At 36.8% G+C, this 18,965-nt stretch overlaps 1 protein-coding gene across 1 annotated transcript in view; it reads right to left on the minus strand.

The window, feature by feature from the left end:
* The window catches only part of vopp1b (VOPP1 WW domain binding protein b), a 51,954-nt gene extending 33,227 nt beyond the window's left edge, over window positions 1–18,727 (minus strand). The window contains exons 1-2 of the mRNA XM_053495351.1: window positions 18,292–18,727; window positions 1,186–1,244 (exon numbers count right to left, since the gene is read on the minus strand). Coding sequence (XP_053351326.1) covers window positions 1,186–1,244; window positions 18,292–18,342 — 110 coding nt within the window. The 5' untranslated portion in view covers window positions 18,343–18,727. The remainder of the gene's footprint in view (window positions 1–1,185; window positions 1,245–18,291) is intronic.
* Window positions 18,728–18,965: the final 238 nt, after the last annotated feature.

Genomic DNA, 18,965 nt, shown 5'->3' on the forward strand with positions numbered 1-18,965 from the left:
TAGTCTTTCGGCTGCTTCCGACAAGGGGTCGCCACAGCAGAATATCCAGTCCGCACAACAACTTGGCAAAGGTTTTATGCCGGATACCCTTCCTGACACAACCCTCCCATTTTATCCGGGCTTGCTACCGGCACAGCATCCAGTGGCTGGGGGGTTTGGGCACTGGCTGGGAATCAAACCCGGGCCTTCCGCATGGCAGGGGAAACACCTACATTTCTATAGACCCTAATTCAGAGCATTTAAAGAAGAAGTGAAATAAATAGAGTACAACTTATAAAAATATATATATAACCTAATATAAAATTTAGGAGGAACTTTGAGACCCGTGTTAACTTGTTAAAGAAACAGTAAAATATGCAACTTTTAACATAAAATTTAAATTTGTGCAAGCCTGCTTCCCATTCCTACATTAGCTCTTAGTTATATATTAAATCAAGTGTGCAGAGAATATTCACCACCACTTGTTCATATCATCTGCATCATAATCGCAACTTATACATCTTTTTTTTTTATGCCTGAAGTATGGCATTCCTGATTTAAATGATTGTGATTTATACTGTATACACGGTGACATGAACAATGTTGAATGCGGTTATAAAATGTACAGTACAGTACATTATTAGAGAATAGTACTCGAGGTTAAACTGAAATCATAAATTATTTGGATCCACAGTGCATAAACTGTGCATGTGTGTGTGTGTGTGTGTGAGAGATAGAGAGAGAAAGAGAAAGAGAGAGATGCAGAAGGTAGATTATTACTGTTCTGTGTAATTACAATCTAATCTCCTCTTCCTGTACAGGGGCAGATGGAGCTCCTAGCTGGGGTAAGCAAGGTCTGCCTCCTGTAGTCGACGAGATCTGGCGTTATCTCATTACCTCTGTGATCCTTTTATATGCATGGGTCTGCTCAGTTCCTAATGAACACACTCAGACACCCGAGCTAGCAGTCAGTGAAAATAAATAGCCGACTTAAACAGAGGGGGTGTACACAGGCCTCTGTATTAAAGCTAGCACTGGATTTCTATTCTGCTCCTGGACTAGATGAAATAACGAGGCTATTGTAAAAATAGTAAAAGGTCTGGCTAGTTAGGGTAACACGTCTGATGATAGAAAATGGAGAAGGAGAGGACTAAATGGAATATTTATTATAAAAGGTTGGAGTTTATATGGTTAAAATGTACTTACATGAAATAGGTGGGGTATCCCTCCTGAAAAAACCAGCAGTATTTCTTCGCTTCTATACACTGAAATAAAAATAAGATGGGACTCAGTCAAAAAAAATGTTCAGAGTAGATTAATAAGCTAAGATGATGCTCAGTAATTGTGGATCATTGAAAATGTGTTTCATTTCTGAGAATAACAGACAAGAAATAAATCTGATGAGAATGACTGCCCTTGAACAAGGCACATTTTATTCATTAGGGTTCTAATTAGAATTAAAAATGCAAATTTGTTTGTACAAGCATTACACTACTAACAATCACACTGGACAAAAGCCTGACAGATTCAAACTGAGAACACCCACGCAGACACAAATGAGCTCAGTGGTGGACTGCAGTCACTGTAAAGGTGATTTGCCCTCGTGCAGTCGACTCTTTCATTCTGACAGCACAGGAATTGAGCACGTTTGAGAAGTTGAACCATCTGTCACGGTACATCACTCTGGAAGCGCTCGCGAGAATCTGGCCTTTAACCTTGGTGTGCCGAGAGGAAGTTCTTAATGGGCAGAAGCAAACATTTTACAGACAATATGACAGCAATACAAACTCCTAGAAAGAGAAATGAGCCGTCATATAATATTTTTTCTATGAACAATGTTATTTTGGGTTCGAGCAACAGAGTAAATGAGCCAGAAAGCCATGTGTACGAAAAGAATTAGCATAAAGAACACAATTTTGTATTATTATTGGCAATATTATTATTAATAGTAGTATAATTAAAATAGCATATACAGTATATGAATATAATATTAATATTAATCAATAGTAGGGCTTCGTTTGTTATTATTATTATTTTCCACAGTCTGTCTGATGATGTGGGATTTGGCAAATGGGCATACAATAATCTTTCCAGGTTCTTAAGGTATTTAGAGGTATTGATGCAAGATGTGTGCTGTTCCCAGCAGCACTGCCTCCTGATGATGATCTGGCCAATGCCCAATGTGTTGAGGTGGTGCCACAGCTTAGATGGAATTACACCAAGGGCACACACTACTACAGGAACAACAATTACCTTCTTTTGCCAAAGTCTTTCTACTTCTGTCTGCAGGTTACTGCATTTTGTGATCCATCTCCTGGGGTTGTGATTGTGTCAATAAGCCACACCTGCTTCGTCTCAACCGCTGTAATTTACGCCATGTGTGCTTGATGTCTCTCAGTCTGTAACCAACAATCCTATAGGATCTTTGTCTCATTCTCTTTAAACCGTGCTTTGTTGTGGCCCCACCAATTTTGGCTAGTTTGTAGATTCCTCCAGATGTTGCTTAGGATCCAGAGCTCCAGAACCTCTCTCTGCCAGCCAACCTTCCTTCCTTGAGAGATTTTTGGCTTCTGTATCCATCAGTGGACCTTCTCTCTTCACCTGCTTTAGTGCATCATCTTCACTATCCTTTTGTGATGGGTCTGTGCCACTTGGTTTTCTGTCGCTTTCCAGATTGGTGCACATCACACCTTTATATGTTCTAGAGCTTCAAAAACTGCAAAAAGAAGAACATTCCAAACATTGGGTACTGTATGTTGACCTCTTCTGTTGTTATCTTTTCCTGGTGAATTGATAATGTGGCTATACGTATATATTTCAGGCTATGTCAGGCCAAAAGCTTCAAACTGCTCATGTACAGTAGGTAGTTGAGCTTAGCAGATGTTTGTAATGTCTGGTATCCTGTTTCTTCTGAGGATGACTGAAAGTAGTTTCATTGCAATAACAGCAGAAGTGCGAATGAGTCGACTTGGACTGTTCCACGTCTGATATTTACTAGTCCCATCTGCTCTGTCCCAGCTGTCAGCTCAGTTTTCCACTGACCCATTGAATTCTGTACAAAGAGCCTGATGTTCTTATTGATTCTTATGAGTTCCAGACATCATCATATCCAGCTGTTTGTGGCAATGAGTTAAAGGTCTTCTTGTAGTTAATCCACACAACAGGCAAGTTGGACTTCAGGCACTTTTAATTTTCCAGTAGCATCAATTAGGAGTTGGTAGAACTGGTAAAAGTTTATTCCTTTCCAAGTGATCTTAAATTGTGTTTGATATTTTTGCCTGTCAGCAAAATGTTGCTGGTAGGCAGGTAATGGGCCGGTAGTTACTTGGGGATGCACCTTTATCTGGATGATTCTGTATTAAATTAGTTATAATTTGTAATAGAAAATTACTTTTTAATCATGTGAAATGTGTCATGTAGATTGTAGAAGTATTAACCTTGCTTACTGGAAGTAGAAGGACAATGTATACGTAACTAGAACAAGATAAAAAGGAACAAACTGATTGTAGCCGCCACTGCATTGATAAGGTAAAGACATCTGTTCTGAGGCAGATAGGGGTAATCAGGTGCTTGTATGAGAGAACACAATGTACAGTTTGTAGATTATAGTGGCAGAGAGGTTGTTGTAGCACCTCTCTCCATGCTGCAATTGTTTGCTCTATGAGACTGGTCCTTTTGCAGAAGGATCAATAAACTCTTGTTAATTTGCTCTTACACAATGAATTAATTACTCGTCTTTATAGTTTATAGAGAGGTCAGGTGTTTAAGCCAGAAACTGTATAGCTTATCACTTCCAGGTGCACTCCAGCTGTTCTCCAGCTCCTTTATACTTTCTGTCACTAGTTTATTTGTTATTACTAGTTCTTGTATTTGCCTACCATTGACTTCAGCTTCCGTCCGAATGGATAGCTTGGGATTCATACCATCTGATTTTCTTTGATACTGCTGCTATTTACTCGTTATTGTTGTAAGTTGGTATATGCTTACAGTACTTATTTCACTTTTGTTTTATTAATCTTTTATATCCTTTAATTTACTACAGAAGCATCTGCTCTTTTATTATTATTATTATTTTATGTCTCTGAAACATAAGACTGGAATTCACCCTGGTTGGAATTCACTCTGGTTGGGCCAGTCCACCACAAGGTACCATTAACACATGCACACACCTACACTCACACTTACACACACAAATTACACAATTTTTGAAAGTTCGAACAGCTACCAGCATGTTTTAATGGATGAAATAAAAGTGGAGAACAGAGAAAAATCCTACATGGACACAAAGAAAACATGCACAACAGTATCCTGAGCTCAAACCGATGACTCAAGACCTATAAAGTGGCACTGCTATTACTTTTGTTGCAGTTGCTTAGCCTCATTAGCGAAGTGAGAGTATTTTCACCTGACTTGTGGAAGTCCAGGGTTCAATTCCCTAACATGCAACCCCAGCCATAAGGTAGTACCAGTTCCAAATATGAACGGTTATCCTTCCCCTAAATCATTGAACAGTTGGTAGCCTCAACAAACCGGACATTGTGTTAATTTGAAACATATTTCCTGTTGTACAATTGCACAGTTGACCGTATAACACACAGTTATTTATTCATAGCCATGCTATCTGGTATCACCCAAATGAGCATGAGATCCTTTTGAGTCAGGTTCCTCTCAAGGTTTCTCCCTCATTCCATTTCAGAGAACTTTTTACATTCCACCATTGCCTCCAGCGCTCATTAGTGACAAACCGACAAAGCCATAAATGTATAAATCTCTGCATTTCTTAAATATTTAAATTTATATCCAGAATATTTATTCCTGTGAAGCTGCTTTGTGACAAATGTCAAGAATATGCAAACTCCATGCCTGGCGACCGGATTTGAACCTTCAACCCTGGATGCGCGAGGCAACAGTGCTAGGCACTAAGCCACCATGACGCCTGCAGTTGTTACTACTGTTATTTTAATGACTTGCTCAATAAAATGTTTGCAGCAAATGCAATGCCAGAGTTTATTTCCATATATTTCCTGCAGTAGAGATAAACAAATCACAAATTCTGTACAAATCCTCTCTTCAACTGCTGAAGTATGGACTTGGAGAGTAAAATTGTTAATCTAGATCTTTTACTTCAGTTTCTTCAGATAAGTCCATGTTATTTACTTGCTGATTCAGTTCTGGGTAACCAAAGCCTACAGTACTAAATAGCCCATTATAGTGTACTATACATCACAATTTATCCCTAATTAAATTTATAATATGGCACAACAATCACACACAGTATTGCTAATGTGGATAATTCTTTTTTTTTTCTCCTTAATTTAGTTATAGCAGGTGGGTTAGTTTTTTTAATTCTTGAGATAAAGAACATCTCATTTGGAAAAAATTATATGGACAGCATCATTGTACACATTTATTTCAGTGGGTAAAATCTTAGTACTAATGTGCTCATCCTTACACAATGAATTATATAGTGAATTTGGCAAATAAATGAATTTCACATTCATCAATATGTAGCTGTTGATATGGTAAAGTCTTCTGTAAGGAGATATACATTTAGGAAGGAGTCTCCAGTGCTACCCCACTTTTCAGTTAGAAAATTAGAAAATTACGCTGTAATATATTAGGACACATTTAAAAACGGCCATCATATTTGAGGATGGCCGTTTTTAAATGTGTAATTTTGATTCATTACACTTTCTCCGAATATACTGTAAGCCATAAGTAAATGACCGTTTGTTTGTTTTATTTAATAAAGACAGTAGTTCAGGTATCACACTGAGTATCAGGGATCGCTAATTAAAAGGTAAAAAACAATTGTGACTGTATGCTAGGAGAATTCACACACACACACACACACTATGATTTGAATCTGGAAGGAACAGCTTCAACAGCTGGTAAAAAGATTTTAATACTAGAAAATGAGAGATGAGACTAAACAAACAGCAAACACAGATCCAAGATGGATTGCTTTGCTTTTTACTTTCGTGAGCCTGTGTTTAAGTGTTAAACAAAAACAGCTGTTTCGACGTCAGTGTTTGATTGCAGGACTGGAATTTCTCTCTGAGTGGTATAGAAGCACAAGTGTGTCATGTAGTTAAATCTGTTGGAATTTGGAAGAGCAGAATAAATACCAGATGATTTTCTTTTACTTTAGTTCACAATACAACTACTGTATTTCTACCAAGCATACTGAACAAAGCACATGCAAACTAGAAGTGTTGGTACTGTAAATGATTTTTAACTATAACAAATCTATGTAATGTCCAGAAATAGCCCATTCTGCCAACATTAAAATATTTCTACGCAGGTATCACTGGTAATATCATTCTTAAATCCAAGAGCTTTCAATGATTTCCTTGAGCCAAAAGTGTCTGTTTTTAGATCTACAGTCGTGGCTATACGTTTTGAGAATGACACCAACATTCATTTTCACAAAGTCTGTTGCTTCGATGTTTTTAGATTTATTTACTATCTTACACAGATGTTACTAAGTATAATTGCAAACATTTCATAATTGTCAAAGGCTTTTTGTGTTTTTGACATGTAATTGACAAATGGTCTCAGGATGCTTTACTATTGGCATGACGCAGGCAAATAAAACAATAAAATAAATTCATCTATGGCCAGTAAACTCCCGGACCTTAATCACATTGAGAACGTGTGGTCAATACACAACAGGCGGGTGACAAACATTTGGATGGTTTCTTTTTTATAGATCAAAAGCAGCTTCGTGTTATCAGTCAGATAGCGGGAATTGCACTTTCTTTAACAATACCCAAAAACAATTTAGGGAAAAAGATGATGTATGAAGTTGCATCTAAAGATTTAAATGTTTGTTGGATGGTTTCTGCAAAAATTTGCATGTATACCATGACAAGGTCAACTTTAGCTTCAGGTCTTTAGACGTATATACCGGAGTTCTAATGAATATTTAAGCCTTCGAATGAATATTAATTCGAAGTGACTTAATGAGAGAATTGCATAATCAGGAGAGCATTGGAGTCTGGGATGGCATTAAATTCTGTAGGATCTGGGTATGCATTGCAACACCAAGCTGGGTTCAGATATAATTTTTCAAATAGCAGTCATAAACAGAAATTTCATGCACTATGAATCAATATCACTATATAGTGACACAAAGATAATCCAGTGGCCAAGTGGATCATTTTTGTACAAGTCTGAAGTATGTTATTCTGCCTCATTCATGCCTCATTTGCCGCAAGAATTAAAATTTAGCAAAAAATCTGCCCCGCCATATAAAAACATCTTCAGCATATGAGTGAACGAGTCGGTCATGTGCACATCCAGTTGCGCGTGCTTCCAAGTAGCTGATCAAAACTTGTTTTGAAGCAAAAAGAACTTTCATGCTTTTTTGTATGGTTTCTTTGTAATTTGTGCAAAATTTTGTGAAGACATAGCACCATTGGTTTTAAGAATGTCAGCATTCTTGCTTCACTTTCAGATTAGTTTTTAAAGCAGCCAGCACTGAGAAGAAACTTAAGGTTAAGTAAGGTTTAATGTCTATTTATTTCATATTGTGATTAATTTACATTCCTTTTCTAAATGTTTTTATTATTTATATGCAAAAATATGTTATTTTGCTATAACAGCACATGTGAAAGTATTTATTATTCACACTTGGGCAATTTGCCAACAATTATAATTAGTAATGAAATGATGTCACACATTTAAAATCAGTTTATAGGTATGTTGTGGAACATCTGTGAAAACAGGGTAGTTCATGTTACTGTTATTTTTTATTTCTAGTACTGTAATTTTTGACTGTTAAATTATTTATATTGAATTTTATTAGATATGTAAATGATACTAATAAAATGTTTCATACAAACATTAAATTTGGCCTAGACAAAGATTATATATCTGACATTAGTACTTTCAATAATCAAGGATGTTTGCTGTTCCTAACTGGCATTGTTGCTAAGGTAACAGACATCCTCATTGAAACGTGAGAATTTATAATAATGGGGATGATAATAATGGGCAGCTTCGTCAGTATAAATTAATGTTCTGGTTCCAAACTTGATTTTATTGGTCAAGTGAGATAAAAGATAGCATTTGTTTTTATGGCAGGTCCAATTAAGACTATAGCAAACAGAATAACAACAATAAGGATGTGTGTGTGTGTTTTTTTTTTTAAATATAAACCCTCATTCACCTAAATGAACTACTTTAAATCTCTACTGAGCAGTCACTGTTCTGCCCTCCAAGTCCTGGTACCCCACTTGTGTGGCCCTGTGTGGTCTGCTTGGAATGCGATAGGATACTTGGGACAGTTTCACCTGACCATGAACATGGTCTTGGACTTGGCTGATGCAGACAGCTGTGCTCTGATGGCTTGTGACTTCAGTCGCTCAATAGTAGTCAATATAGCCTGAAATTCCTACAAACCGTTCTGTATTAGTGCCTCAAATAACAAACTGGACTCCAAATTACCTTAAACATCAATCCGGTTATACTGCACTTTCAGCCTCTTAACACATAGTATGACTACAAATCAAATCAATCGCTGCTATCCGTTATCACCCAAATGAGGGCAGGTTCCCTGTTAAGTCTCTTTTCGCTTCATGGTTTCTTTCTATTGACATCTCAAGGTGTTTTTCCTTGTCATGTTTCATACTCATTTCCCTAATTTTCTTTTGATTCTGTAAAGCTGCTTTGCAATGACCATTCTTAAAAGCGCTATAAAAATAAAACTAAATTGAATTGAACTGTTGATGTGGAAGCATTAACACAAATAGAAGAAAGCTTTTGGACAAAAGCTTTCAAAGTGTGCAATATAAATGCTCTGTATACAAACAGACCACATTCTGTATCATTTGCGCAACAAGAAATGAGATCTGACAATAACAGAAAGGTTAGGGAGACCTTTTCTGCAATGCATTTTGGCCAAAAGAGCCAAGGGCACAGCAGCATGCCATTGTTTCTGCCAACATACTGCATACTGTCAATGTGTGCTGCCAAAACTGTCAAATATTTTTCAAAAGTATTTTTTTCCAGGCGGTTGTAATACAGATTCAAATATATATTGGATAATCATTTGTAACGCACTTGACTAATACACTGCAATTAATGCCTACACTGAAATAGTTAGCCCATGTGGCTTCCACAAAGGGTTTTCCCCACATCTCCTGTCAATTAAGGGCACAACAGTGCCAACTTCAGCTCCAAAATTCAACCAGTCTAAGCCGGCATCACTAGTATAAACAGGCTGACATAATAGGACCCAGACAATAAGGCTTTTGTTAAGCACACGGAGGAAAGACAGCAACAGGCACTGACAGCAGAAATGTTTTGGCAGAACACAGGGATCCAGGCCCATCGAGGCTACTCTATACCTTAAAGAAACACAAAACGACACTAGACCCATGTCACAGCCAGCAAACAGATGAATGCCAACCGCCCTAATAGGCTTCTCCTTTAATCTGGTCTACAGAAGAGCAACAAAAGGCATAAGTCATGCAATGAATCACAACTACCCTAATTGTGTCCTGTGTCTTTGATTCCTTGTGCACATTGCTTGCTATTTTTCATCGGCTACAACAATGCTGAGTAAATGATTAAACCTTAGAATAGACACTTGCGATACTGTAAGACTAAATAAGAAAGGTTATGGCCTGCGTGCAGAAAGAGTTTGGAATTTGTCACTTTTTGAACAAAAATCTTTTAACAAGCGTATACGGAAATGCAAGGCCAGTGTGTAATACCGGAATAAGCTCATGTACAGTAGGTTACTACGGGCTGCTTTTAAAAATCAGAGGGTCACACTACCAAAAATATTGTGCGTTAAAAGCCTCTGATTGGCCTTTTTCTGCAAACTCTGTGGGCACCGCGTACCTATGCTAGAAGACGCACATACTCATTTGCAGATTTGGAGGCATTTGAGGAGGTAAAATGTCACCCTTTCTTTATAATTCTATTGAATTCTTTTGAACTATTTACAGATTTTCATTCTGTGTGGTAGGAGTGAATTATTTGCTATGTTTGTTTAGAAATTATAATTATAGCGGATGGCAGAGATATGTGCCGCTAAGCAAAATTGTAGCTTTTGTTTAATTTCATTTTAAGTTAAAATGTTAAATTCTATTTTTTGTACTGTTTAAATTCTGCACCTGGCTTTAAGTGAGAAAACTAATGTGATGAGGAACGGGCTACATTTAATTTATTTTAATGAAACTTTTTTCTGAAGGCTTAAACAAAAAAAATGTAACAAAATTGAGGGAAAAATGCAAATATCACATCGACATATTTATAAAATTGTGATACTTAATGAATTGCATATATTGATAAGTTACTGGTGTTTCCTATCCTTATAATGCAGGAAAAAAAAAAAGTGACACATATTCCACGTAAAAACTGACAGTAAACAGTACCTCACAGCATGTCGATAATTATATGGTTTCCAGAGTATAAATTACACAATCCATCTTAAGCCATAATAAGCTTGGGTTATGTGGAGCATGTTTTCTTTAAATTTGCACATTTATATAAATCATATACATCAATGTGTTACATCAAGTAAAAGTCCAGTTGCCACCAAACAGCACCTTAACAGCGATAAGATCCGGGAGGACTGAAAATCTCCACAGAGAAAGTGAACATCTGTTTAGAGATGTAGAGTGTAGAGTGGTAAAGTACACTATTAAATCCTGTGCACAGTAGTGTCTCTTATAACAAGGCTGATATTTTAAAGCCATACTTGCAAAAAAAAACAAAAAAAAGCCATGTCATCTGCAGCTCATGTATTGTACAATTTTATTGTGTGGAGATAAATGAAAGGATAGTGACACATTTATAAAATACAGTTTTGCTCAATAGCTTCTTCTTGTCCCACTGCGATATGCGGTACACACTACCAGGCAGTGACCCAAACACAGCTTCATATATCTCTAGTAGAGCAGTCTATCCCCTAAATATATGAAACTATAACAGTAGAATTCCCAGGATCTTCTGAAAGTTCTCTCTCTCTGCTCTGCTGTTGCAGAATCCAGTGGCAAAATAATGATTGAAGTCATAGCTCAACCATCCTTAGAGAACTGCAATTATTGCAAACACATGGATATTTCTGCACTTTAGCACAGGATTTAGGGATTTTTTTTCTCCATGCTTTTAATTTTTTGCTTTCGCAACACACCCATCAGTGCACAAGAAGAAAATTGATCAGTTTCCAGCACTCTCATAGCCGATTCCATTAGCAAACAAAAACAGACCAAAGAGAGCAATTTCACCCGCCAAGCCGTTGCAGCAGAATACTGAAAGACTCATCACTAATCCTCTCAAAAGAATCTTTTCACAGATTAGTGCATGTTGCCTTCAGTATTAAGTCCCTTGCCTCAAGCGCATGACCACTTTAGCTAAAAGTCAAACTGTAAAACCAGGAATCTAGGCCCCACTTAATAAAGGGAAAGCATATAAGGCCTATTAGTATACTAGGTACCAAGTATAAACTAAACTATGCTAAAGCCTATACTTTTGTAAGTCGCTCTGAATAAGAGTGTCTGCCAAATGCCTAAATGTAATGTAAATATAATGTAAATGTATACTTTAGTGTTATAAAATTGTACTGTATTGTGAGATTTTGTTCCATGATTATATGTCTTTTATATTTAGGTATACTTCAAATGTTCTTTTGTAGTTTGGTTAACACTAATAAGTTAAAAATAATAAGATAGACAGATATAGATGTACAAGTTTGTTTTCTTTTGTAATTTAAGGTTAAATCTTATTTATTACATATAGAGTTAAATATTTCAAGCCTTTTTGTTTTAATTATTATAGGTTAGGGCTGATGAAAATCCAGTATCTTAAAATATTCAAGTATTTAATTTTAAATTTAAGCAAATTACCATTCACACAGTATAAATACTATGTATCTCTTGGTCTAGTTTAGTACATGCATAGAGAAGACTGGTGACTTAAAGGTTGTCCAGAAGATCATCAAATGGAATTTCTGTTGGGATCAATAAAGTATCTATCTACTGTATCTGTCTGTCTGTCTGTCTGTCTGTCTATCTACCCTCCACAAGGAAGGAAAATAACAGAGGGTCATCTCTAAAAGGGCTGACTGTTTGCACCGTGCTGTATCGAAGCACATTCATGAAAAGTTAACTGGACCGGAAAAGTGTGGTAGGAAAATGTGCACAAGGAACCGGGATTACTGTGGTCTTAGTAGCATTTTCAAGCTAAGTTAATTTAAATTCTTGGATAAGGTTCAAAAGAAGTGAAGTGAGGCTGGTGTCAGTGCATCAAGAGCCAACAAGCATAGACATCTTTAGGAAATGGTCTACAACTTTTGCATTCCTAGTATCAATCAATTCCTAGTATCAATAGGAAAATAGTATCAATTCCTAGTATCAATCCACTGCAAAAAAAGAGGCAACATCAGAAGCATCTTACGTGCAGTAAAAAAAAAAAAGAACTGGACAATTGCTCAGTGGTCCAAAGTCCTTCTTTTAGATGAAAGTAAATTATGCATTTCAATTGGAAATCAAAGTCTGCAGAAAGTGTATGACACAAAAAAATCCAAGTTGCTTGATGTCCGGTAAGTCCCTGACCCCCGAATATTCAAGTTACGAATTTTCGCAGATACGAATGGTAAAGGCTGTCTTGTAAAGGTATCCCGATGGTGAATAATCCTATTTCTGGAAAATTCTTAACGAGTTCACAGTCCAATACAAATCTGAGACAAAAGGGTGTTCGTTCAAGAGCGCAGTAAACACCATGTAGCATTGTCTTCCAGTCTTTAAAGTCAGCTGACTTCACTGCATCACTAGGATTCCTCTCGCGATTTGGATGCGCGGTCTTGATTATATTACTGTGCTTGATTAGCTTCGCCAATCCACCTGACCTAAACCTCAAAGAGAATCTATGGTGCACTGTCAACAAGATGAGAAACACCTGACTCAACAGTACAGATGAGCTGAAGGCTGCTATCAAAGCAACCTTGTCTTTAATAACACGGCAACAGTGCCACAGGCTTATTGCCCCAATGCCATGCCACACTGATGTAGTAATTCATGCTAAGAAGCCTGACCAAATATTCATAAATTTACTTTATATTTAAAAATTTCTGTATTGTAAATAATTTTTGATTAATCTTAGAAACAAAAAAGGCTTGGAATATTTTACTTTTCGTGTAATGATAAATAAGAGTTTCACTTTTTAAATTAAATAAGAAAAAAAACTTTTTACCTGTTTTCGAGATGCATGATAGATAGATAGATAGATAGACAGAGAGAGAGAGTGTGTGTCACAATAAAAGGAGACCCCACTACTGTTGTCAGGATTCACAAAAAACTGACGATTTGTTTCATGAAGCCATCAGACTGTTTAAAATCCAATTATCACATTAATCAAAGATTCCCTTTTCAATTTGGGAATATCAATTATTCATCAAGGTAGTCAATGATTTAATCACATGCTGAATGCTAATATGATTATTACAGCACTGAAACAAGAGAGTGCATGCACAGTTTCTTCAAACTTCTTTTTTTTTTTATAGCTGACTGAACAAACAATGGCTGTGTAACAGAAGCAGTATATAAACATGGAAAAAGGTCAAATGGAAAAAGGCACCACGGTCTACCTCACAGGACACACACACAAACACACACAAAAAAAAAACTCGTCAAACACATTAAGAAAGACATTGCATTAATGGACCAATATTTACCAAGGCTAGCCTTAAATTCTTCATTGTTTGCTAATTAAAGGTTCTTATTTGTTGAAGGACAATATTGATTTAGGTAATGGCAGTCAAATGGATGTCCTGATCTTTTTTTATGTTTAGATGGCCAACATATGTTAATCCAAGCACAAAGCAAGGACATTTAAATATTGAGAATGAGAAGTAATCTAGGAAGAAGGCTACCTGAGCATGAGTCTAAATCATTAAGCTAATCCTTTTGCCTTTATAAATGTGCACTTACAGCTCTGACACATAAAGTGGATGTACTATGTTCAATATGAAGTAAACCCAATAAAACATGCCCATTATGATATAAACCCAAAAAGGAAGAAAATGCACCCACAAGGCTGCATTACACTAGCTCCAGTACCAGTGCAATTGGCTTAGAAATTAAGAAAACATTTTTCTTAAACCTCCCACACAGAAAAGTATTGTACAGCCATGGCCAGATGTTACTATGGTATAATTGCAAGCATTTTATAAGTTATAAGTCAATCAACTTCTGGGCCACATCCTGACAGATGGCAGCCCATTCTTGCGAAATCTATGCTTTGAGTTGAGTTAGTAAGAATTTGTGGTTTGTGAATTGTCCACACACCTCTTAAGTACTGACCACAAGTCCTTTATATGATTAATGTCTGGCTAATGTCCTGGCTAATGTCCTTGATCCAAAATTTTTTACAAAATTTGTTTTGTTAAAAGAGCCACTTAGTTATCACTTTAGGGCAAGGTGTTGCATCATGCTGGAAAAGTCAAACTGTTTTTGGGTAGTTGGGAGAAGTTGCCTTCGGAGGATGTTTTGGTACCATTCTTTATTCATGGCTGTGTCCTTTGGCTACAAAAGCAACCCCACACATGAATGATCTCAGGATGCTTTACTGTTGACATGGTACAGGACTGATGGTAGCGCTCAACTTTATACATTTCAAGAAGGGCAGCAAAGAAGCCACTTCTCTCCAGGAAAAGGGACAGACTCATATTCTGCAAAAAGGTACAGGGATTGGACTGCTAAGGACTGGGGTAAAGTCATTTTCTCTGATGAATCCCCTTTCCAATTGTTTGGGGCATCTGAAAAAAAAAAAAGCTTGTCCGAAGAAGAAAAGGTGAGTGCTTCAGTACCATCAGTCCTCTGTCATGCCAATAGTAAAGCACCCTAAGACAATTTATGTGTTGAAGCTAAGGTATAACTTAGTTATGAAGGTTCAGGGTCTTAAAGTAGTAACAAAATCAGAAAAAAAGTATATTGAATCAGGATATACGTAAAATCGTGATATATCATAAAAAATATTAAAGCGATATTAATCGTATCACTGACAATAGTACATTAAGTTAATGAGATGTTATACTAAAGTAAATACTATAAAGAATTTGTAAAGCCGCTGTAAAAAGACTCATATCTTCCAATCAAAAAACTCTATTTAAATTACAGCTAGAATTACGGAGTCAAGAATTCACCAGCACTGTAAAGTAATGGTGCATGTGAAATAGAGTTTTTTTAAATACAATTTTACAATTTTATAAATATTTTATGCTTTTCACAAAGGTTTATGTACAGTGCAACAAAGCCACTGTTAATTATTACACAATCAAAACCCTCTGTTTATGTAATTTAATTAAGCAGGACATTCTTCCAAGTAACAATTATTAAAAAAAAAAAAAAAGCTAGAAAAATAAACCCACCCAGAGCCTTCTAAAACCAAGGGAAAAGACAATAAACGACTTCACTGCAAATATTACAGCAGGCCATTTCAGAAGGTAAATTCATAACTTTGTGTTATTATTTTTTACTGGAGGGGTGCAGTAACCTTTCCCGCAGCTAAAATCAGATCACCTTCCAACAGTGACATTACATTATTATGCTTTAAACAGAAGTGACAGCTCACTAGGTAATGCCGTTCAGTGAAGCTAATCTCTTTGCCACAGAGACAGAATGTATAGCTAATCAAAGCTAATATTGCTAAAAAACTGTCCAATACATTATTAAAACTGGAAAGGACAGTGCCGAACTGTAAACTTTGGGGGAAAATGTGGCTAAATAAAATTATTTTACTCATAGAACTGTAGCTCACTCTGATGTTTAATATAAACATTATAGGTACAGGAGGAAAGTCAAGCTTCTCCTAGCATCATCTTTTGACTGCTGGTTTGGCCAACCCTCCTGTTCACTGCTCCTACTGAACTGGAGCATGTTTATGAATTAATAGTTTATGCTTATGAATTAATAGTCATGTGCTTCACCCTGACTACACCTTTCCCTGATTGGTTAGAAGGGTGAGCCATGCACAATTTCTTTTAAAAAGAAGTACAGTTTACTTGCGCTACTGCCATGCTCTTTGCTGAAACTGGGTCACAGAAGCCTTTAATAGCACCTCTCCTATTTAAGGTGTATTTTGGGGAAAAGTTGCCTACTGTACCTTTTAACTAGAGCTCTTGACCTGTACCTGCATGGTTTTATGTATTGTGATACTGCTATATATCTTTGGATAACTACATAAAGTCACTGTAAATTTAATCACTACCATCACAATTATCACACTGAAAATAACATCAGCTTGATAGCACAATACCATCAACCAACTTCAATTACTGTAGCATATTCTTTATAGTGTCCTCACTGCATTCTATTAATCCATTTTACAGAGAATTTTCAAATGAACAAGAATATCTTCCCCGCAGCTCTGAACCAATCGCTCTGTTAGTGATTGCAGTAAAAGGTCTCATGCGGTGTCTGTATTATTGATTTACACCGAGTACTGAGAAGCATGTCATATGTTTACATGGCATTTTGACCTCTAATAACCACCCTGAATATGCTTTATTTGAACTTTAACAGCTGGAATGGCATAGCACACACTAGTTTTATTCTTCTTTTCCCCTTTCTGAGAGCTTCTATTCAGGTGCACAGGTTTATTCATTATTTCATTCATATTCATTATGGATGCACTGTGGAATGTGTGAAAATGAATAATGAATTTCAAATGATAACAGTACAGGGCATTTCAGAAGCAGACTGACAGGATAATAAAGTTTGTGATGAACTGCTTAGCTGCTAAAAACATAATTTTAATATAATCAGTATAATTTTATCACTCACACACACACACACACACACACACACGCAAAAACACACACATTATACAGTATATTGTATACCTGGCATTTCTTCAAGATCAATAAAGTATCTATCTATCTATACAATATATTTATGTTGTCTTAATACATTCAAATGGAGAGCATTATGCCTCAGGACATGACTCTAGAAGACCTCATGGGGTGTGCTGTGGTTTCTGGCACCAGGATGTTAGTGGCTGGTGCTTTGGGTTGCGGGGTGGGGCCTCCATGGACGTCTTTGTCTGAAATGTTTCATGAATACTTAGTTAAATTGAGATGGGAACAACCTTTGCCTGCTAAGCCTGACACGCAGCAGCCTGTGATGCAGGGGGTGTTCTGATACCTCTCTATTGTGACCAGCATTGTCTTTTTTACAGCAAAATCTGTTACATTGTTGTTTATGTGAGATTGAACCAGACAGGCTAGCCTTGCCTCCCCATAAGCACAGATGATCCATGGGTTTCCATAATCCTGTCACCAGTTTACTGGCATACAATGGATAAGGCTATTATGTTACTGTTACTTGGTGTTAATGATATGAAGATTTTACATGCATGCACACACTTCAAAGTCCAAAAAAGACAAATAAGAGCAATTATTCATCTGGAAACAGTGACTCATACAAGTAAAATGCAGCAGTGTGCTCTACTTTTGAAGACAAATATAACCTCCACGTAAGCACTTCACAGCAACTTTTTTTTTTAAACCTCATACTGTAATTTAGATTATCCTTACTTGCATTACTAAATGACTCTTACATCTGTATGTACTGTACAGCACTATTTAAGCAAAGCTAAAATGCAGTAATAGCATGAAGGCATTACTGTAGAAGATGGATACAGTATCATTCTGTGTCTTCTTCTCATATTACAGGGCCTAAAGGATAGTGAGACAATGTCTCATTGAACAAAAGGGCTATTTTGTACAGTATAACTGCCAAGTGAGCCCGGTTTCTTCATTATACTCTACTCCTTCACCTTGAATAGAAACCCCTCATCAGCGAATCTACCCTCTCAGAAATAAAGTGCCTGTAACAAAAATAGTAACTGAGATGATTCCTTCAAGTTTACATTGTATATTATATATGTGCATCTTACCTGAAACTATATATATACTGAATCTATAGCTAATTTACAGGCAATTATGCACCCTTGGGTTTAAAGTGTACATTATGTTTACATCACAGGCCATTCATGTAGGTGGATAGAAAATATTAAAGGTAAAGGTGTGTGTGTGTGTACTATATATATATATATATATATATATATATATATATAGAGAGAGAGAGAGAGAGAGAGAGAGAGAGAGAATACATTGTATACAATATGTATGCATATTGTGTTTGTTTTGACACAAAGTGAAACATTCACACTATTGATCTTCAAAAGCCGAAAAGTGTTCAAAACATCAAACACCTACATTTCCAGGACACTGATATTAGATCATTTCTCTGTTCAATACACTGTACATATCCGCAGACATCTCCTTAAGCAACTCACCTCCATAAACAGCCACAGCGTCAGTAAAACACCCACTCCATGCTGCTTCATCTTTACTCCCTTTAGCTTTAAATTTTGGCACCTGGGTGCAAAAACACAGAGAGAATTTCCGGTCACCACGACGCCTTCATAGCAGATCTGTGTGGACTGTCCGCGCGTGAAGAAAGATCCTTTCACTCCATGGTGGCTTCTGGCTGCAACACAAAGCGCTAGTCGAAGCTCGGTGTGTATCCGTAGCGCATACTGTCAATGCGGGACACACACACACACACACACACACACACCCGCTCTTCCTTACAGCGCCACGCTTTCACACTAAAGTCTCTCAGAGGAGACGAGATCCGCTACCCAGACACACAACAACAGACACGAACAAATACAAAAAGAAACGGCAATATAATTATTTTCTACGCGCAGTTTGTCTCAGCCCCTGAAAACCCACGCCTCCTAAATCACTGAGCACACACACACACACACACACACACACTAGAGTGCACTGGAGTGCAAATAGCTTCCCAGTGTCACTGTACGGAGTTATCAACGTTATAAAACGTTGTGGGCCTACTTATCTTCTCTCAAGAGAATTGTTTCCAGTAACTAGTACTAACTCCAGTGTTAGAGATCACACATACAGTACTGTAAAAGTGTAATAGACTGTTCCACTGTTTCATTAA

Source organism: Clarias gariepinus, chromosome 4 (genome assembly GCF_024256425.1).
Source record: "Clarias gariepinus isolate MV-2021 ecotype Netherlands chromosome 4, CGAR_prim_01v2, whole genome shotgun sequence".
Taxonomy (NCBI): Eukaryota; Metazoa; Chordata; class Actinopteri; order Siluriformes; family Clariidae; genus Clarias; species Clarias gariepinus.